The sequence below is a fragment of the Pituophis catenifer genome, unplaced genomic scaffold (assembly GCF_029215685.1).
Source record: "Pituophis catenifer annectens isolate HBS135680 unplaced genomic scaffold, rPitCat1.0.hap2 SCAF_6, whole genome shotgun sequence".
Classification (NCBI taxonomy): domain Eukaryota; kingdom Metazoa; phylum Chordata; class Lepidosauria; order Squamata; family Colubridae; genus Pituophis; species Pituophis catenifer.
Genome location: NW_027256886.1, coordinates 78190472 through 78212465, shown reverse-complemented (window position 1 = coordinate 78212465; position 21994 = coordinate 78190472). Strand labels below are relative to the sequence as shown.

The following is a 21994-nucleotide window of genomic DNA, read 5'->3' as shown; positions in this document are numbered from 1 at the left end:
TAGGACAATATAAAATAGGACAATAATTGCAATAAAACGAAAATCCTAGCCTGGTGAAGATTTTGGGAAAGGTATATAAATGACCGACTATGCATCTTTAAATCCTGCAGAATTAATTAATAGGCCTGTATTATAAAATATATGGAGCATTATACAGCTTCTGCAGTTAGATGTCGCATCATCCACCACTATGAAGATCATCAGTAGGTGGTGTAAATTGGTAATAAACTTGATAGTTAATGACCACCACCTTAAATATAATTGTTTGAATTGCTTTTCTCTTGCATAATGTGACTGTTTTGTGTGCTTGAGAAAGAGAGAGTTTCCCCACATTCAAGGAATTCTTCAGACTTGTATAAAACAGCTAATGAAATGCAGAAATCAAATTACAGGACTACATAGAGAGGACTCGTTCTTGAAAGTATGTATTTCTTGGAACAAACTGGAAAGCAAGTGGTTGAGAATATGATAAAAATGAATGAATTAATATTGCCCTCAATCTTTCAATTGCTGTTGTTATTTTAAAAAATGGGCTGCAAAGCTTAACTGTAGAGATAAAGAAGACCATAAAGGAAACATATAGTTTATCTTTCATAGTATAGTGTTAAATTGATCTTGCAGCTTACAGAGAAAAAGAAAATGGGAAAAAAGGTCAGACAAAAAGCAAGATAAAGATGCAGAAAAAAGGAAAGAAAGAAAGCATGGCTTTCAGCATTCTTTAACACAGATATAGATAAAAATACTTTAAAATTAACAATAAAGTAACAATGTTACTTTACAACCCATGTATTTCTAATCATCAAGTTCCCAAATCAACGTTTCATTTCTCTAGATTTCTCACAAAAATCAAAGAATGGTGTCTGTTCTGCCCCAGCTACGGACCCCAAAGAACGCAGCACACACAAAGTCTGTACAAACCTTAGTTTACTAAATTAAATCAGTCTTTTTCAAACAAAGGCTGTTAATTAACTTTCTAACAGCCTACAAGAATCCAAAAAATAAATAATCGTAATCTTAACTATGTTTGGCAGAAAGCCCAGAAGCAATTTGCAGAGAACTAAGAACAAGACACGAAGGAGAGTGGACGAAGTTGTTCCCTGCAAATTGCCTCAGTCGTCATCCTTCCTTAAATAGGCTAAGGGAGTGGCCAATTAGCCCCAAGCCTTACTCTCGAGGAGACCTCCTCCTGAGGAGCCACTCCTGCCTTTTGGCAGCTCTGCGTGCCCGTGCATCGAGAAGAGACTCCTCCTCTTCTTCCTCTTCACTTATGGGAGCTTCTGGAGGTTCTGAATGCCCTGGTTGAATCCCCGCCTCTGGCACCACATCTTCTCCAGCCTCCTCATTGTCCGACTCGAGTGCCAGCTACACAGGCTGCTGGCGCAGCACCACACCAGCCTGCTCGCTGTCGGAATCAGCTACTAGCTGCACAGGCCGCTGATGGGCTACAACAGGTTTCCAAGTAGAATTAAAATTAGTCAAATTTTTATTTTTAATCAAAGCTGTCCATTTTGCCATCTCCAGCGTTCCCATCAGTTTAATTATCCATTCTCCCATTCTCCCACAGGTAGTCCTCGACTTACGACCACAATTGAACCCCAAATTTCTGTTGCTAAATGAGACAGTTGTCAAGTGGGTTTTGCCTCATTTTACAAGCTTTCTGGCCACAGGTTGTTAAGTGAATCACCACAGTTGTTAGTAACACGGTTGTTAGGTGAATCTGACTTCCCCATTGATTGTGCTTCTGAGAAGATCGCAAAAGATGATTACATGACCCCAGGATACTGCAACTGTCATAAATATGAGTCATTTGCCATGCATCTGAATTTTAATCATATGGCCATAGGGATGCTGCAACAGTTGTAATTGTGAAAAACAGACATGTCACTTTTTCAGTGCCGTTGTAATTTCAAATGGTTACTAAACAAACTCTTGTACATCAAGAATTACCTTTATTTGTAAATCCTACCACCTTTACACATATAAAAGTCTTGCTGCTGTTATTAAGTTCCATAAGATTTCTCAGTTTGCTTGTTCATTAAACCCAAAAGAAAAACCTCTAGTTTTCAATTGTAGATTTATCTTTAATTTTTTTCTGAATCAAAATACATATTTGGTCCTAACATTTTCTAGCTTTATTACATGTCCACCAAAAATGAAATAATGTATCTTCAGATTAGTTACATTTCCAATAAATATTTGAAATTCCATTACACATTTTTGACAATACCTGATGTCAGATATCAGCAATACATAATTTTATAAAAGCAATCTTTAAGATTAAAGTTCAAAGTAAATTTCAATCCTTCCATATATTTTCCCATTGATCCAACAAGATATTATATCCAAAATAAGATTCTTATCTTATCACTTTAACTTATTCATCCTGTTTCCATTTTCAGTAAAAATGTATAGATCTTAGCAATAATATGAGCATTATTTGTACACAATTCCACATCAAATTCTTACCAATTTGAAAATCATAGTTCTTATCAAGTTTTAATCTTTCTGTTAGCTGGGTGTAGGAGAACCGATGACATATATAACCTTCCATCCAGATGTTCTCTTGTTTTTAACTTAAAAAGTCTCCAGAGAAAGACAATTCATCCACATAATGTTTAACTATCATTTCTCTTCTAAAAATGCTTTCTGGGGTGATAACAATAAAAATATGTTAGGGAAAAAAAATATTGTTTTATATCTATTTCAAACTCTTTAAGTATGTCACATGTAATAAAATGATTTTTAAAATCTACATTCTTAACTTTTTCATACCACAAATAATATTGCCATCTAAATTTTAAGCATGTCCTTCCAATTCTAATAACCACCTATTTTTCAAAGTCACTCATTCTTTCATCTACACTAAACAACAATCTGCAAAGTACAATTTCAAATATGGTAATCCTTGCCTTCCTCTTTATTTAGCATCTTGCAATAATTTATATTTAATTCTCCGTTTCTTTCCTTGCCAAACAAATCTGGGGGGAAAAACCTTGCATACCCTATTTTGAGATCTATAAATACAAGCAATATACAAGCAAAACCCAGAACTGTTTAAATAAATGCTGGGATATTCTGACTCTAATTTTCTTCTTGTATTAATGGTATTTTAAAGTATGGGATATGCATATATAAACTGAAAGAGAACACTCAAATAATATACTAATTGTATTCAGGACATACTTTTTGTGAAAGTTAATCTATGGGAAAGAAAGTACTGGCAGGGGCAAAAATAAAATAAAAATTAAGATTTTCCCCCCCTTCCTTACATTTTCCAACAAGTGCAGAGTCCACTTTTTTCAGATCAGTTGAGTATTGTTGCATTGATTGTAACAACAGGGTTGTTGCCCAAGCCTATATCATGGGTTGAAAGAGAGTGACTGGCCCAAAGACACCCAGCTGATTGTCATACTGAAAGTGGGACTAGAACTCAGTCTCCTGGTTTCTATTCTGGTGCCTTAACCATTACACCAAACTGTTTCTCAAGGGTGAAAATAAGAATGCTTTCTTTAAATTGAGTATATGCTAAAGCTTGCTTTCAATAGAATATGGGAACAAGTTAATAGCTTGCTTTCAATAGAATATGGGAACAAGTGGCAGAAGACTCACATAACAGGATTTTTTTAAAAATGTAAGAAATAAGGAGGTAATTTTTTTCAGATATTCTGGGAGAGAATTCCAAACATATAGAGCAGTAAAAAGAGAGAAGAAGGCTGATCTGGGCAGGGACTTGGTGCTGGTAGAGAGAAGGACACAGATATTGGCAAGACAAAGGCATAAACATAAACATTCTCCAAGACCATGAGAAGGGTTGATGGTAAGACCAGAGGTAGGTATTGAATCCAGGAGTGGACAGAAAGCTAGCTTAGGGTTTTTAAGGGATGTTTGATAAGAAGGAGACCAAGATGACAACCGAAGAAGAGAGAAGTTTACAGTAGTCTGTGTTAGAAATGATATGCTTGTAGGCCAGAGCTTTAACTGCGGGACTCAGAGGAAGAATTTCAACAATGTTTTAAAAGGGGAAGTAGATTTGTTTTTTCTATGTATGGTTAGTCATCAATTTACAGCTAGTTGCTTAGCGACCATTCAAAGTTACAAGGGAACCTCCCAAAATGGATTCAAAGTTCTGATGGTCGCCATCTTCATGGTCATGTGACTGTACTTTGGGCCCTCAGCAGCCAGGCTGCATTTACAGCCGTTTGTAGCATCCTGCAGTCATATGACCACTTTTTGCAACGATTTTGCTGGAAAAAAATGGGAAATTTTCATATCCCATTCCAGTAAAAATAAATATCCACTGCAAATGTTTCCTGCAAAATTCCAGGCATACATAATTTTGCATTCACTTTTATCTAGTTCTACTGGTATTTACCTGGATTGAGAAAGTTAGCTTTCTAGTTTGGACTTCACCTCTCAATAGCTGTTACAGAGTTTGGATACAGGTTCTGATGAAATGTTCTCATCTCTCTTTTAATTACCATTAATATCACTGGTGGGCATAATAAATAATTTGGAAGGTATTTGGAGAGTTTTTAAAAAACTAAATCTGTGTTAAACCTCTACCTTTTCTGTTGCCTTCTCTGAATGGACAATGCGTGTTCATTTGGAAATTCAGAAGATACTTATCTGCTGAAGAAAGTAGACGCAACTAAAAGCTGCTAAGCATACAAATATTTGTATATTGAAAATTGTTAATCATCAAAGTGAGATTGAGTTGTACATGTTGTACATGAAGCTTTCTAGCTAGCTGTTCTAAATCCATCTGTCTAAATATATTGACCAAGTTGTTTGAGAATTATTAAATCCATCACATGTAGAGGACACTAATATAGCCATCAATGCTTTTTGTAATACAGAGCAGGCAGCTGTTGCATATAAAATGAATACTTATAATTTTTTACTTGACTACTGTCTTATAGCCTTCTCTGTTTGCATTGGGCCAATTTTCACAGAATAGGAAACCAGGATTGTGTAGAATTATGGCTTTTTTTTTTTTTCGTTTTCTTTCTTGCAAATCCTGTTTCACTTGCAGAAGCTATTCAGATTAGACCTGAGAGACTATCAACTTTCGAACTGAATGACTCACTTAACAATATTGTTATGCTCAGATAGAAGTCTACTAGAAATTGAAGTCAATCACTGACTAGACTATAGACTGAAAGAGTACTTTGATGGGGCCAAATACGTAGTCTTATTTGAAAGAACCAGTATGGTTTCAATGATTATTAACCTAAGTTACATTAGGAATTAGAGCTGAATCTAGGGCCATCTGCAAAATAGTTTTGACCCTTGATTCTCCTGCTTATATACACATGTTCGGATTGTTGGTCTTCTTGTTGGCTTTCATTCATAGAGTTGGCATGCTGCGACCCAAATTAGCCTCAGAAGTTTCAGTTACATTTATGTTGATGGCGCTCAACCTTGCAAAATAATCTATTCTTAATAATCTGCAGAAATTATACACTCAGAACACCCTCTTTTTCCTAGCAGACCATGATAAGAAACAAACCTTGAATTGCTGTGAGACAGTCTTATGAATTACCCTATTTCCCCAAAAATAAGACATCCCCTGATAATAAGCCTAATCGGGCTTTTGAGTGCATGTGCTAAAATAAGTCTCCCCCTGAATATAAGCCCTCCCTGACAATATTTAAACACAGAGCTGGAAATCAGGTAAGACGCCAAGAGGAGCCCCATCTTCCTCAGCGCCCCCCCAAAATAATAAGACCGAAGCCCCCCAAGAAAATAAGGCCAACCACTTATTTTGGGGTTCAAAAAAATATAAGACGGTCTTATTTTCGGGGAAACATGGTAAATTTTAATATACAGAAACTTTGTGCTGTTTTCCTTCTATATTGTTGTGGTCTGCCAGCAGCCTGCAGAGCTGGCAGCAGTTGGACAGTGAGGAGGTTGGGGAGGAACATGGGCCAATCTTGGAGTCTGGGGAAGGCTTGGACGAGGGCTCTGCGTCGGAGGCAGAGATGGGGCCAGGGCCATCTGGGAGTTATGTGTGGACTCTGGAGCCTCCAGAGTCGGACATCAGAGAGGCAGAGGAACGGGGGAGCCTGTTCCTAGTGCGCACATGCACAGAGCTGCCAGAAGGCTCGAACAGTTAAAACAAAAGGGACGACTTGGGAGTAAGGCTTGGAGATGATTGGCTCCTCCCATAAGACATAAAGGAGGAGCAAAGTCATGTTGGCCTTTGCAGGAAGCAACATTGTGGATGATGTCGGTTTGTACTTTGAAGCTCCGTTTTTGACTCTGTTTCCATGTGGCCTTGCCAAGATAATTGCCAGTTAGGTCTTTGGCAGCATGTCAAAGAAGATAAAGGAAGTCTAGGTCGTGTGTGTGTGTGTGTGTGTGTGTGTGTGAGAGAGAGAGAGAGAGAGAGAGAGAGAGAGAGAGAGAGAGAGAGAGAATGAGAGGGAGAGAGAGAGAGTGTCAAGTTGGGTTTTCCTTTCCCTGTTGTGGTTTTGAGGGCACATAAAATAGAAAACCAAAAAAAAACATTCTGTAAACCAATATTTTAATGTTGCCAGGTCATTGCCAGTTTATGAAATGGCATTCTTTCCAAGTCATGTGTGTGTTACTTATAGTTGCAACTTAACGTGGAAATAATACATGCAGTTCATTCTCACAAACAGCTCATTTGGGGGAGCTTTAATTTTATAATATTATGTATTCAGGGTAAATGCCTCAATTGTTTGTTTAGAAATAGTTTTGTTCTGTGGCCACCTTACTTAGATAGAAGCATGATAATATACAGTGTGCCAAATATTACTCTGTGCTTATTTGAAGCGTCATTCAGGGTTTTTCTTTCCATAACTGGCAAAAGTAGCAAACAAAAATAAAAGCCCATAGCTTCAAACTGCCAATTACTAACTCATTGGTTCAATTCAAAAGATTTATTCTTACTGCTGAAAACATTTCTGCAATGTTTTCTATTTGTACAGAGTACAAGTATGCTGTCTCTTTTGCATTGTCTGATACTGACTTGGTGTCTCAGAATAATTGTTTTCCTCAGATTGTGGACTACCAGGCTAACCTAAAGATACGCATTTAGCTAAGCATTTTCCATGAGAAAAGAAAATAAGGATAAGCGTATATTCATTCATTCATTTGTTTGTTCATTCATTCATATCCTACTTTTACATTTTTTAAATAAATAACTTAAAGTGATTAGAATTCACGGTCTCCCAGTTTCTAGCCTGGTGACTTAACTACTAGACCAAACATCTCTTTCTTTTATTTGAAATTGTTGTTATTGTATTGTCTCTTTTTAAATACAAAACAAACAAATCTTTGGTAGTCAATATTGTGGTTGCTTTTGTATGGCCTATTGATTTTAGTATAAATTACTTATGAGGAAACTGTTGGTACCTTGTTCTAGAGTCTGATCTTGGGTAGCACTTACTTTGAAATCAGTCTAGTCAGGTAGTCATTGCAAACTTCCATATGATATTGCCACTTTTTCTGCACTATATTGTGCATGAGAACTACTAATGTTTATGAAATCCCGTGGTGAACAGCATTTGCTAAAATGTATTTGTACTGTTTTGCAGGGAGATCTAAAAAGCAAACTAGTAAATGGCTGCAGAGCAGAGCTTGTGGAATATGTTGCATATGCCCATGGTGAAAAATACAAGTTGAAAGCAAACTACTCACTGCCCTGGGAAGATGTGCAGACAAATGAAAAAGGAAGTATGGCCGGCTTAGAAACAGAGAAGTGGGTGCTGAATGAAAATCCTTCACTTAACATCCATGTGAATGGAGATCTCTGTAACGCTGGAACCGGGGATGAGAACTTAACACATTTTGAAAAGGATGCAAAACTGGTTTATTCTTCCAGCATAATAGATGAGGCCCCCAAGTTATTTGCACATACAGCTAGAAATGGCATTAAAATCTTACCGCGTTCACCAGCAGAATGTGACACATCATTGAAATCAGATGTGAGCACATTGAAAAAAGCAGATGTGAATACTACTGCAAAGCTGGCCAACAGCTGCAATCACAGTAACTCCAGTGCCTCCTGGAGTGAAGCGGCTCAGCTGAACAGCATCTACCCTTTGGCAACTGGAACATATGGTGCTATTCCAGAAAAGAAGGACTATGTTGTAGGCCACCAGACAGAAAACCCAAACACCATTCAGGAAGCCGAAAACTCACTATTGCAAACCATTTCACTTTTACATTTGCAGGACAAGCCACCCTGTACTCCTGTGCTTGAAAGGGGTTCTTGTCTTGATGATGGTGCTTCAAATATTCCTAGTAAGGATTCCCAACCTGAAGATTTGCAACTTCAGTCAACTTTTTTATCTCTGATTAAAAATAGAAATTTAACTGTGGAACAGGTGGTAGCTATCGAGGCATTAACCCGCTTGTCAGAGGTCCCTTTAGGCCATTCTTCACCAGCTAAACCAGAAGGTTTAGAGCAGCAAACGTCGCATTTGCTGAACAGTTACAAAAAGGATAACCCTTGTCCCTTAAAATCATCTGCACTGAAAGTAATAAAAGGGACTTGCCCGCAAAAAGATCAGCAGCTTTTTTCTCATCCTGCCTCACAGAGGAGAATCCACCCTAAGAGTCTGTTCTACAAGGCTCAAGGTGCTATTTCTGAGTTCCCCAGTAAATCTCCAGGTCCATCTAACTTACTGCGTAGGTTGCATTGCACCTCAAAAGACACCAGACCTTTCTCTGCTTTAGCGTCTGGTGGAAATTCAGGTATTGCTACCAAGAAATGTCCTCTTCATCATAAAACTGCTCTCGGGCCATGTTCCAAAAACTCAAGTACTGTCAGGCAGTGGTGGAACAGAGGAGAGGCGCTTGGCAAATGGGAAGGAAAGGCTGTTCACAACCTGAATTTTAAAAGTGGTTCTGTATTTAAGGGTGTGGTTCACAGCCAAGATGAAGAAGAGGTAGCCACCCAGTTAACTCAACTCGCAGCAATAATTGAATCGAGCAGAACAAGCCCCAATCCGAAGACAACAACAACCCTTCTCGGTCGATTACCACCTGATATGCAATCAAAAAATAAGCAGGATCAGTGCCTATTGCAGAAGAAACAATCGGTATTTGGGAGGAACAATTACAGCTCCTCGTTAGTCAAGCAAAGGCAGCCACCTCGGAAGAATGAGAAATCGGTACCGAGGGCCAAAAGATTGAAGAAGAAACCTCAAGTACTACCAGACCAACCAAGTCAGCTACAGCAAGAATGCCAGTATAGTGAATTGCAGGACATACAGAAAAAACCTTCTAAACTGCGCAGACTTGGGCGCATCGCATCACAAGATGCAAAGCTGTCAGCCTTGGGGAAAAAATCTTCCAAAACCAAAGGACAGAAGGCGCGGAATCGGAGTGCTTTGTCATCCCAGCAAAAACCAGCTGTATTATTTCTTCCCAAAACTCAGATAATATTCCATCGGCCTTTACCGGCTTCAGTACAAGGCAAAATAAGAAACAAGCCATTAGGCTGTGAAATGGTGCCAGAGCCCCTCAAAACAACCGGCTTTAGCGATGCACAAGGCGCCAGCAGTCAGAGTGGGGTCACAGGGGCTCTTCAACGTGGAGCCCCGCTTTCTAGTAATCTGCTGACTGTTCCTCAGTTAAAAACAGACTTTTGCATAAAACAAGGAAGTGAAAACGGGCAGATGTTTACAGAAGAAGGCAAGAATTCTCAGGTACAACAAACCATGAATATCCCTCAGCTGCGTCCTTTTCCTCAGATCTTCAGTCAGAGAGCTGGCGACATCTGCGAGGAAAGCCAAGCTAAACCACAGGACGCTGTGGAACAAAAGGATCAAAATCTCCAACTGATCCCCCGTAACGGTGATGATGGCTTGCCAGGGGATACCATGCACACTCTTAGAAATGTGGAGCATGTAAGTGAAGCTACATTTCCAACATTAAGAACTTTAGAGACTGAAAAGCAACAGGGTACTGGGAACTTAAGATGTTCTCCAACAAAGAATACACTCAGTAGTTTTCTTGAATCTCCCATGACATTCTTAGATACCCCTACAAAGAATTTAATTGATACACCTTCAAAGAAAGGACAGAGTAATTTTCCAACCTGTGACTGTGTGGGTAAGTGTCCTGTGGTTTATTTTTGCATGGTTGAATTTTGAAATCTTTTCTGTCTTTCTGTACGGATCATGTCAGGTAATAAAACATCTGTAAGCAAAAAAAGCTCAGAGAGCACCAAGAATTCCACAGTTCAACCTTGAGCTACAGATATTCTCTTCTATTAAAAATCTTTCTTTTCCTCAGATCAGAATTCCCCAGAAACTTGCAAAGATTTATACTTGCTGAAATTCATGAGTTTTATTCCATAACAAGAAGATCCTCTACATTTATCCAGATTCTGCGCAGATACCTTCTTGACTATCTGGATTTCTTGAATTTTCTTCAAATTTAAAGCCTGTTAATGTTGAGCTTTTATCAATTTGTGAAATCAGAGCTGATAAAATTCCCAACTATCTTTCTTTTTTTTTTCCCCACAGCTTACAAGGAAAGGAATTGTTTTATTTTGTTCAGAATTATGCAGAAATTGTGACAAACAGCATTTATGAATGCTGAAGATAAGCCTTAATCCATGGGTCTCTTACTATATGTTATTGGCCAACACATTGAATTCCAGTGGCAACATAATACTCTGTAATGTCTAATTTTATTTTATTTTTTAAATATGAAAGGAAGAATCAAAACTGTATTTTTGATAAATAACAAATTCAACCACCTGCAGCATTTACTTATATGGCAGTATTACCAATTTTAAATTAATAACCAATGTTGATAGTGTTAGTACAATCTCTCTTTGTTCATGTTGAAGTGTGACTCAGTTGCTAATCCCATTCCGGCATTTCAATGCCAAAATTATATAATGATGAGTTTTTATGTAATAGTGTTTTACAGGTAGTCCTTGACTTACGACCACAATTGGGTTATAGAACTTCTGTTGCTAAGTGATACGATCATTAAGTGAGTCACATCCAATTTTTTGACCTTTTTGCTGCCATTATTAAGGAAATTGACACAGTTGTTAAGCGAATTGCACAGCATCAAGTGAATTTGGTTCCCCCCATTGACTGGGCTTGTCAAGAGCCCTCTCACAAGGTCACAACACAGGATGCTGCAACTGCCATAAATACATGCATATTGCCAACTGCCTAAATTTTGACTACATGACTGTAGGGACATTGCAGCAGTCATAAGTCTGAGGACCATCATAAGTCACTTTTTTTCAGCATCATTGTAGTTCCAAACGAATGGTCATAAGTCGAGGACTACTTGTTTATCACTAATAGAATAGTTAAGCTGAGTCAAATGAGACTCAGTTTAATTTAAGGAATTTTAAGTAGTGTTTCTGAATGTCCATGCAATATTTTTAACAGATATTTAAAACTTTTTTCTTTTTTGCAGAACAAATTATAGAGAAGGATGAGGGTCCATATTATACACACCTTGGAACGGGCCCAAATATTGCTGCAGTCAGAGAAATAATGGAGGACAGGTGAGGAAATAAATGTTAATGCTAATAAATAAAAATCAGTTTGACACATGGGTGGTGATAGTAGTTGTAGTAAATCTGGTGTGTTCTTGTTACGTTTTGGTAGGCTTGCTGTGTTATGTTGGATCTGAAAAATAATCCTTGCATATGAACTATACTATATACTAGAACAGCGATAGATAACTTTTTCTGGACAGAGTGCCCCAAATCCGCGCATATGTGTGTGCACGCGCACACCCAAACCCCCAAGATGCAATGAGGATGCGGTCCAGCACATGTGCCACACCCACATGTGTGTGCTCCCTGCATGCACGCCCTGCCCCGTGCATGCATGCACCCCAGTCACATGCGCACGCCCCCCCCCCCACGCATGAACGGCAGAGACCCAAAGACCAGCTGGCCGGCGGGAGGTGCACGCAGGTGCAGCGGAGCTGAATTGGGGTGATGGCTTGCGTGCCGTAGGTTCGTTATCATGGTACTAGAACATTTACTCATAGCAAGTATGAGTCGGTTTTAGAAAATGAGTTTGAATATTCTCATTTGCCTTTAAGTGGTTGTTAGCATTGGGTATTGGGTAGAAAGTCGCACTTTATGGAGATGTGGAGAAATCCATCTCTTTCATGTTAATTTCTGAGCGGTGTAATCAAGTTGCTAAGGGTAATTGAAGACTGAACTATGGGAAAATTTCATGGGGAAAATTCAGATATGATTCCTGCAACAAGCTGTTCAAATTATAATCTAGGTCAGTAATGGCTAAACTTTTTGCCGTCGCGTGCCAAAAGCGGGGGGAGCACGGGGCGGGTTTGCGGCCCCTGCCCACACGCATAATGCAATTGCCCCTGTGTGTGCCTGAGCATATGACCCCCCCATGCTCCCCCACCCCCTACGGAAGCACGCGTGACCCTTGTGCATGTGTGTGTGACACGCCCATGCTCCTCCGCGAATGCACAGCGCCCTGTGCATGCACGCCGCCCTCCCACGTGGCTTGTTTTGGGCCCAGAAGAGCAGCAAGGGCTGTGTAGCAGTTCTCATCTTGCCTCTTGAGGCCAGGATTCTGGAGGAGAACCACCACCCCTCCCCCTCGCCCGCCATCGACAACAAGCAGCTCTTTCTGGGGCTGTGGGACTGCACAGCAGTTCCCACCCTGGCTCTTGTGGCCAGGATTCTGGGGGAGAACCACTGCTAACCCCTCACCAGCCACCAAGAACAAGCAGCCCTGCCCCTGCTACTCTTCTGGAGCTGGGGGTTGTGCAGCAGTTCTTACCCTGCCGCTTGCAGCCAGGATTCTGGAGGAGAATCGTACCGCCTTTTGCCTGCCAATGAGAACAAGCAGCGCTGCTGCTGCTGCTGTTCTTCTGGGGTGCCTGAACCGGCCAGGCGCTCCGGACCACGGACGCACGCCATCATGGGCTGGAAGGCTAGGGCCATGCAAGAAGCCCGCTTGGGCAGGGACGGAGGGAAGCCCCGGCCCGCCAGTCCTGGCTGACAGCTCTGCTTCCCCAAGAAGCAACCGCCAGGATCCCATCTCTGCGCCTTTGGGCACGTGAGCTGTTCTTCGTGCGTGCATGCACGCCAGAAACCAGACCAGGTGGCCAGCGCACACGCACACGCCAGAAACGGAGATCATCTTCACAGCATGTGCACCGGCCGACTGCTCTTTCAATTTCTGGCACTCCCGCGTGCGTGAAGACTAGCTGGCTGGCATGCCAGAAGAATAATGGCTGATGGCTCCGCGTGCCTGGAGAGATGGCTCTGCGTGCCACTTCCAACACGAGTGCCATAGGTTCACCATCACGGATTTAGGTACTCAGCCTTCGTTTTGCACATAGTGCTATAATTGTAGCAGTGCACCTAGGCCTGGTATGTAACTACAGGCTCACATTCCTACTAGATGTTAGCTACCAAAATCTCTCTCACCGCCCCCCCCCCCCCCCGGTTTCCTATCATAAGCCTTCGATTTTTTTGTCTACTCAGTTATCTGCTTTTATTTTATTTATTTTATTTATTTTATATTGGATTTCTATACCGCCCTTCTCCCTGAGGACTCAGGGCGGTGTACAGCCAGATTAAAAAACATGCAGAACAAATATTAAAAACAATTAAAAGATATATAAATTTGGCCCAATTAAAACTCATTTACCAATTTAAAACGTTTAAAACATTTAAAAAACAGTTAAAAATTTTGCACTCATGAGAGAAGTTATGGAATGCCTATAGCCATGATGGTGAACCTGTGGCACGTGGAGCCATACCCCTTCCCCAAATTCACATTGCCATCCTTTAATTTATTGAAATATGTTAAGCCATGGTGACGCAATTTTAGAATGCAGTATTGCAGGCTGACTCTGCCCATAGCTAGGAGTTCGATCCTGACCTGCTCAGTGTTGACTCAGCCTTCCATCCTTCTAAGGTCAGTAAAATGAGGACCCTTATTGTTAGGGGCAATATGCTGACTCTGTAAACACTTCGAGAGGGCTGTAAAGCACTGTATGCTTGTACCCATTATTATTCAGTAACATCAATCCTCTGTATGACAAACTGTTTAAATTTGTATCCGTGCAGGTGTATACCACTCAGAATTGTTCTGGAGATAAATGACTTTAAATCAATTAAGTGATGAACAAGCACAAATTGATGAATTTTGGGAATGTGTACTGGGTGGGAGACATTCACCAATCCCATGTTTCCTTTGTGCTTTAGATATATTTTGTAAAGATAGACCTTTATCTAAATTCCAAAAACCTTCAACTTGTCTTCAACAATTTGGTTCCTTACAGAGGAGTTAATTGCTATAATTCCAATACATTCAAAGAGCACCAATTGAGGGAGATTGATTTAACCTTTAAAGTTGCTTTAAAGATCGATTTAAAGTTGATTGAACCGTTGGGTCACCATTTCAGAGATATTTGAATACCTAATGTCTAAGCAGAAAAACAGAATGACCAGGAGCAGACAGAAAAGCATGGGAGAGTGGGAGCAATCTCTAACTTCCTACCAGCTTTCCCACAGACTTACTTTCCTTGTAGAAAGCTGGCAGAAAGCATTGGAAATGATTATTACTTGACTGGGTGACCGTGGCAATACTGAAGTGGCCACAACTTTCCTAGATTTTAGTCCCCAACTTTTTTGACTTTGCAGACAGGGGTAGGGGTAGGGGTAGGGGATGGTTCCACACGAGCGGTTGGCAAACACGCATCTGCGCTTGCCCATCACTTTCACGGCCTAGTTCCAAAAGGCTCAAAGCCTGGTAGTGGGCCACAGCCCAGGGATTGGAGACCCCTGCTGTAAATGAGGCTTTTGAGGTAGGTTGATTCAAATATTGTTGCCCTAGCATGCACCGTTTCATCCAATTGAAGGTTACAAACAATCAAACAGACAAAAGGGATTTAGTATAGTGTACAGACAATGCTCTGCTTACAAATAGGTTATGTGCTGAGCATCTGTTTGTAAGTCTATTTTGTTCACAAGTTCATATTTTGTGCAGATAAAATAACCTTTTCCTAGATTCTGGGACCTTCTAAGTTGGGAGTTGTTGACAAGCTTGTTGGTATTGGTCAAAGTTTGTAACTCAAAAGTTTGTAAGTAGAGTATAGATAAAGTCATCTTGGATTAGTTCAGCATTTTGTTACCATATTAGCCAATCTGAGGCCTCTGGAAGCTGGTGAAATCTCAAAGCAAGATGAAATTTTAGATAATTTGACTGATATTGCACTACTACAAGACACTTTCTTGTGGGACGTGCTCAAATTAATACACTTAATATGAACAGAGCAAGTGATATGAAAACTGTAACTTAAGCTGTCAACATCATGAACTATATTTAGCAATACTTAACATCAGATACATTTGACTTGCATAAAGATCTGTTTCACATAAGGCAATTTGCATTGCAATTTTCCCATTCATTTTCTTGCTGATATGTTTTTCCTGCAATTTGTTTTTCTTCCCTCCAATTGCTTAGCGTCTGTAATTTTGGGGAGTTTGACTGTGATGAAACTTTACTCGCAAAAAAACTTCTGTTTGCTTCTTTGCAACTTGTGTTAAAAGATTCCAGTGTTTATTTATTTCAGCATAGTAGAACCAATGCCCTTCCTTTCTGCCACCTTGCCTGGGTCCAGCACAGCTGTTATGGCATGTTCCTCATCATTTAGGATTGCTTTAGTACCATGTTGCTTACCTGGAGCTGGGAAATGGTGGAGAAATTGGACACAGAAGGGTGCAAAAGGAGAGCAAGAAAAAGGGAAGCAGGACATTTAAGTGCAGCAAGTGACTAGATCCGTGATGGCAAACCTATAGCACGCATGTCACAGGTGGCACGCAGAGCCCTCTCTGCGGGCATGCCAGCCGTTGCCCCAGCCCAGCTCCATAATGCATGCGCGAGCGCCTCCCACCGGCCAGCTGGTCTTTGGGTTTCTGCCACGCATATGCGGGGGGGCGAGGCCTTCCCCGATCTCCACAGGTTCCCCCAGCGCACTCTACCTTTCTACTCCATTTCTGTCGCCCGCACCAACCTAGAAGCCAAAATGGGGCATCAGGGGGCGGGGCGCATGCACGGGGGGGTGCAGGGCACATGCATGGAGGCACTCAGATTGTATTTTGGGGGTTCGTGCACGCACGTGTGCACTTTGGGAACTCAACACCAAAAAGATTAACCGTCCCTGGAGTAGATGATAATCCTGTGTGAACTTGAAAAGAAAAAAGAATTGCAACCCTTGCAAATATATGCCTGCATTTTCAAATCCATATTGCATATTTCCTCTTACTTGGCATTGCCCTGTTCCTATTTAGCAGGATTTTTACTGTTTTTTCTCATTTCTTCAGCTTTAGTAACTACTTGCAAAGATGGTAGAGTCCTTTTTCTTTGGGTTCCAAGGTTAAAATGGAGAAAGTTATGCAATTCTTTGGATTGTTTTTTGTAAAAAAGATTTGTCTAAGACGGGGCTATCAAACTCCCGGCCTGCAGGCTGAATGCAGGCCGAAGATCCCACAGAGTTGGTCTCCTCCGGGTCCCGTCAGCTAAACAATGCCGGCTGGCGGGCCCGCGGGGGAGGGCCTTCTCTGTGGCTGCCCCAGCTCTCTGGAACCAGTTACCTCCTGAGGTCTGGACTATCCCCACCCTATTGGCCTTCCAAAAAGCGGTGAGGACCTGGCTTTTCCGGCAGGCCTGGAGCTATTGATCTCGCTTGCGAGATCCGGCCATGAATGGTGTGAATGAGTTTTAATGTTTTTAATATTTTTAATTTTTAAATGTTTTTTATAATGATTTTAAATGCATTGTGAGCCGCCCTGAGTCTTCGGAGAGGGACGCCATACAAATTGAATTAAATATAATAATAATAATAATAATAATAATAATAATAATAATAATAATAATAATAATAATATAAATAAATAAATCGCTGGCCACGCCTGGTTTAGCGAAAGGGCAAAAAGTTCCAGTACGTCATGTGATGCCGCCGTGATGACGTGAGTTTGATACCCCTGGTCTAACAGCAACATTAAGTCAGAAGCCTAGTTTGAAAGCAGCTGCCCATATTTTCAAGTAGTACCATCAGGAATTCTGATAGTAGCATCAAACTAAATATACAGAGAAAGAAGAAAGAGGATTCAGCATAATTTATGGCAGTGTTTCTCAACCTTGGAAGCTTGAAGATGGGTGGACTTCAACTCCCAGAATCCCCCAGCCAGCAGTGCTGGCTGGGGGATTCTGGGAGTTGAAGTCCACCCATCTTCAAGCTTCCAAGGTTGAGAAACACTGATTTATGGCATGAGGAATGAATGTGTAAAGAAGCCATAGAACGTAAGTAATTACAAACACTGTGGTTAGCTCTAGACCACAACTGGAACCAGAACTTCCATTGTTAAGCAAGTCATGTCTGATTTTACCATTATTATTATTATTTTTTGCCATGGTTGTTTGGTAAATCACCCCATCATTAAGTGACTCACATGGTGGCTATTGGACCCAGCTTTCCCTGTTGCTTATTGGAAGTCAGCTCAGAAGGTCACAAGTGATGATCAGATGACTCCAGGAATGTTACAATGGTTGTAAGTGTGAGGACTGCTCACAAGTCACTTTTCCCAGTGCCATCGTAACTTTGAATGCTTGCTAAACGAATGGTTGAAAGTTGAGGTCTACCTATATTTGAAATTGGGATCAGGGGTATCCCACAAGTCCTAACTCTTAAGCATTTATTTATGGACAAGATTATCAAATAGCAGTAACTAACACCAAGCCTGCTTCTGGAATCCAGAGTGGATAAAAATCAATGATTTTTTTAAAAAAATCAAAAAGATCAGATTTTTTTGATTTAAATCGGATTTTTTTGATTTAAATCAGATTTTTTTGATTTTTATCGAATTTATTTTAATAAAAAACTTTTGGGGTAAAAATCTATCGTAAGATAATTTTCTATTTAAGATACATAAATAATTTCGTTTATTCAGCATGAAATGGAGCTTAGTTATGTAGCATGAGGCTGTATATTCTGCAACATTAGGACTATCGGTGAGTCAACAGTGGGTCAAAGGAGTAGCAGAGATGACAGTTACTCTTTAAAAATTATGATTTAAATCGAGATGATTTAAATCAAGCCTTTTTACTAGTGATTTAAATCATGATTTAAATTGTGATTTAAATCAACTTGATTTAAATCAAATCCACCCTGCTGGAATCATTCAGTTAAGAAGTTTTCTCTTTACTAAATTGGTTATAATCAAAGACTTAAAATGTTCCTGGATGTAATCTTGTCTATCTTCTTTGCTCTGTGACACTTTTTCTGGTTTGTTTTTGGGTTTATCTTTGGGTCTGCTTGTGATTTCTTTGTGTTTTGTATTTTTCTTTGTTTTCCCATTTCCCATTTCTTTTTAATGTCAGTCCCCTATAAATTAATTAAGAATCTGAATTAATAAAATCTATCTATCTATCTATACTGCCCATTAGAGAGTTGAGTAGGATAGATATTGTATATATATATATTTAAAGGAGGTGATTAAAGGAAGGCAGTTTCTCTTAATTTTCAGCTAAAGTCTGGTTCCCTCCATGTCCCTCCATTAGGACTGTGCTTGTAGTCCTAATTACAGAGAATAAATCTGAAAACTGAAGATTGCCTGGGTCCGTGAAACATTTTGATTGGAATTCTACTGTTTTGATAAATTAATTGCTTTAACCAGTTAGTTTTATTAATTGACTTAAAAGTGGACATTGTTAGTTGGACAGCAGTTCTTACACACATTGTTACAGGTATTTGCACGAATTGTAAATGGCAAACTCTTAAAAAAAGTTGTCCTGTCCTTTTCTTAAAGCAGGAATGCCTCCTCATGGTTAGTTAGTTAATTAGTTAGTTTATTAAATTTCTATACTGCTCTTCTCCCGAAGGACTCAGGGCGGTGTACAGCCATGTTAAAACACACATAAACTCACAAAATTTAAAAACAATTTAAAACGACTATATTAAATTTGGCCCACAAAGTTAAAAATTAACAAACAACCCTAATTAAAATTCATTTAAAATTCATATTCTAAGCCAGCCCGGCCTGTTGGAACAACAGGCTCTTAAGGGCACGGCGAAAGGTGCGAAGGTCGGGGATCATACGAACCTCCAGGGGCAGGTCATTCCAGAGGGCAGGTGCCCCCACAGAGAAGGCTCTCCCCCTGGGTGTCGCCAGTCGGCATTGTTTGGCCAACGGCACCCTGAGGAGTCCCTCTCTGTGGGAGTGTATTGGCCGGTGGGAGGCAGAAGGTGATCTCGTACATACCCAGGTCCTAAGCCATAGAGCGCTTTAAAGGTGGTAACCAACACCTTTGGTGACAACTTTTACTTGAAAATTATTGCATTTGCATGGCACAGTGTACTTTTGAGAGCGAAGCGCTTTTGAGTCAGTGCTGACTCCTGGTATCTGTCTAGAGAAGTCCCTGCAGCTTTCTTGTCAAGATTGCAGAAATGGTTTGCCATTGTCCGCTTCTTAAGGGTGAAAGAGAGTGATGTCCAGGGTGGAAAGGGTTTAGTTCTCCCCCCACCTCTTAAACCAACAACAAAAAACCCTCTTGAGTATTGTTGCAAACCTCAGATGCCACAGTAGCAATCTGAGTACTGCAGGATACTTAATTACCATATTTTTCGGAGTATAAGACACTCCTACCTTTTTTGGTGAGGAAAACAAGGAAAAGAAATCTGCCTCTGCCTCCCAGCTTTACTTTCATTTTCGTTTTCAGCATAGCTTGATTAGCACAAGAAAAGAAAAAAATCTGCTCCCAGCAATTTACCTTCTTGCAGCAAACAGCAGAGGCCCGCACAGCAATAAGCAATGGCAAATCCCTGCAGCCTGAAACAGCTGAGAGTCGGGAGGCCAATCCAAGGGACAATCAACTTGTGCTAATTAGGCTGTGCTGAAGCTGAAATGGGCTGTTTCTTCTTGCTGCAAGGAGGTAAATTGCTGGGAGGCAGAGGCCAAAGGGTGGGGGCCAGTGGGTGGGCGGGACTACATTCGGTGTATAAGACATACCCAGATTTTCATTCTCTTTTTTGGGGGAAAAAGGTGCGTCTTATACTCCGAAAAATATGGTATTTGATTTATATGTATCCCACTCTTATTATTCTTTACAAATAACTCTAGGCCCGGAGGCCAGATCCGGCCCATGGGGTGCTTAAATCTGGCCTGCAGGGCTGGCCAGAAAATAGCAAAGGACTGGCCCATGCTGCCTCTAGCAGCCAAAATGGAGTGCAGGGTGCCTGGCCCCCCGCACGCCAATTTTGGCCTGGATGGCCAAAACGGGGCACAGAGGGGCCGCTTCAAGCCCCCACATCCCATTTTGACTGACGGTGCTGCAGGAGGTGTCCGTCCCGTCTTGCCCCCCCTCCCCCGCCCAGGACTCGTGGAGAAGTACAATGCTGATCCTTCCCTTGAAGAAATCCAGTTTGATACCCCTGCTCTAGGCAATGGAACTTGAACTCTGGGTCTCCTGCTTTCTAGCCTGGTGCCTTAACCAGTAGACAAAACTGTCTCTTACTTGCAGTAAAAGAAAGATTTCTAACAAGACAGGGAAAACATAGGACATTTCTATATGTTGGAATGGATCTTGAAAATCCTCTAGTTTGGCCTAGTCCAATTTAGGCATCCTTCCAGATGGCGTGGACTTCATCATAATTTTCCAGCCAATTTGGGGAAAGCTGTTCCATAACCCTGTTCATACTATTAAAAAAAGTAATTACAGCCTCTCGGGTAGTATTTTCAAGGCTGAAGAGCTACACCTAAGGAGTAATTAAGGTGATATGCACGATCTGTTGCCTAGGAAAAAGGGGTTGAAGCTTTACTAAGTCACAGTGAGATAGAATTTGGAAGTGGCTCAGGCAGACGCCTCCCTATTTCATTGCAGTATAAAAAGGGGGAAAGAATAATCAGACTTGCAAGATTTTGTTAATCTAGCCAATCTCTATAAAATATTTCCTGTGGAGTTGCTTTCCTGATCGACAGTTCACCTAGTGGAGCTGATAAGGTAAGAGGTTGAAGAAATTTCTTCAAATGTATAGATGAAATTTAATTCCTTGAAATTTCTATCCTTTCATTTTAGCCTTCTGTTTGTAAGTGCACTAGCATGCTGTCTTAGAGCACTGTGTATCCCTGGGAAGACATCAAAGGTGGTATTTAGCTGGTTCGGACCACTTTGCCCGAACCGGTAGCGGAAATCACGGGTGGACCTGCCCACCCACCCCGGCTCTTTGCCATTCTATTTAGCCGAATTTTTGAGGCCGGGCGCCTGCGCAGAAAGTGCACACGCCAGCAAAGCACATGCATGGAAGGCCGGGCGCATGCGTGGACTGGGTGCGTGTGAACGAGCGAAGCGTGTGTGTGCGCGTGCTCACATTTGCGAACCGGTAGAGAAAGGAAGTGAATGCCACTCCTGGAAGACATGTTGGTGACTGCCCTTAAATCTTAAGGTTTTTGAGGATCTTCAGAAACAGAGAATCTCATTTTTAGAAGCAACGTCAGGCCTTTCTCTTTGTGGTAACGTGATGCCTCAAGTTTAATGCTTTGTTGTTTAAAAAAATCTAATCTATCTGTTATGTTATGCTCTTTTGGTAGGGATTAGATGAGTATTGAGTATTGCCTTCAGAAATTCAGAATGGATCTCACAGTAACTGTTGCTGTCCTTTGATCATCTGTTAATCAATTATTTTTCTGTTTCCCTTTGTGCAGGTATGGAGCAAAAGGAAGTGCTGTAAGAATAGAGGTAGTGGTGTATACAGGCAGAGAAGGAAAAAGTTCCCAAGGGTGTCCAATTGCCAAGTGGGTGAGTTTTTATTTTTTAGTAATGTAAGACACATTTGTGTTTACTTCTACTGTATTTTCCTATAATATTGATGACGCTTCATGTTCATAAAAATATTTTTCCATGTTGCTCAAAGACATTTATCTTACTAATGTATCCCACGCTAAACTAAAAAACACTGTTGTATATGAACAGGAAGATCAATATGTATTAAA

The 21994-nt window shown here is 40.7% G+C and overlaps 1 protein-coding gene across 1 annotated transcript in view; it reads left to right on the top strand.

Moving 5' to 3' along the window:
* TET1 (tet methylcytosine dioxygenase 1) overlaps nt 1-21994 on the top strand; it is an 88663-nt gene that overhangs the window by 34180 nt on the left and 32489 nt on the right. Inside the window, exons 3-5 of the mRNA XM_070945801.1 lie at nt 7563-10086; nt 11422-11512; nt 21707-21800. Coding sequence (XP_070801902.1) covers nt 7563-10086; nt 11422-11512; nt 21707-21800 — 2709 coding nt within the window. The remainder of the gene's footprint in view (nt 1-7562; nt 10087-11421; nt 11513-21706; nt 21801-21994) is intronic.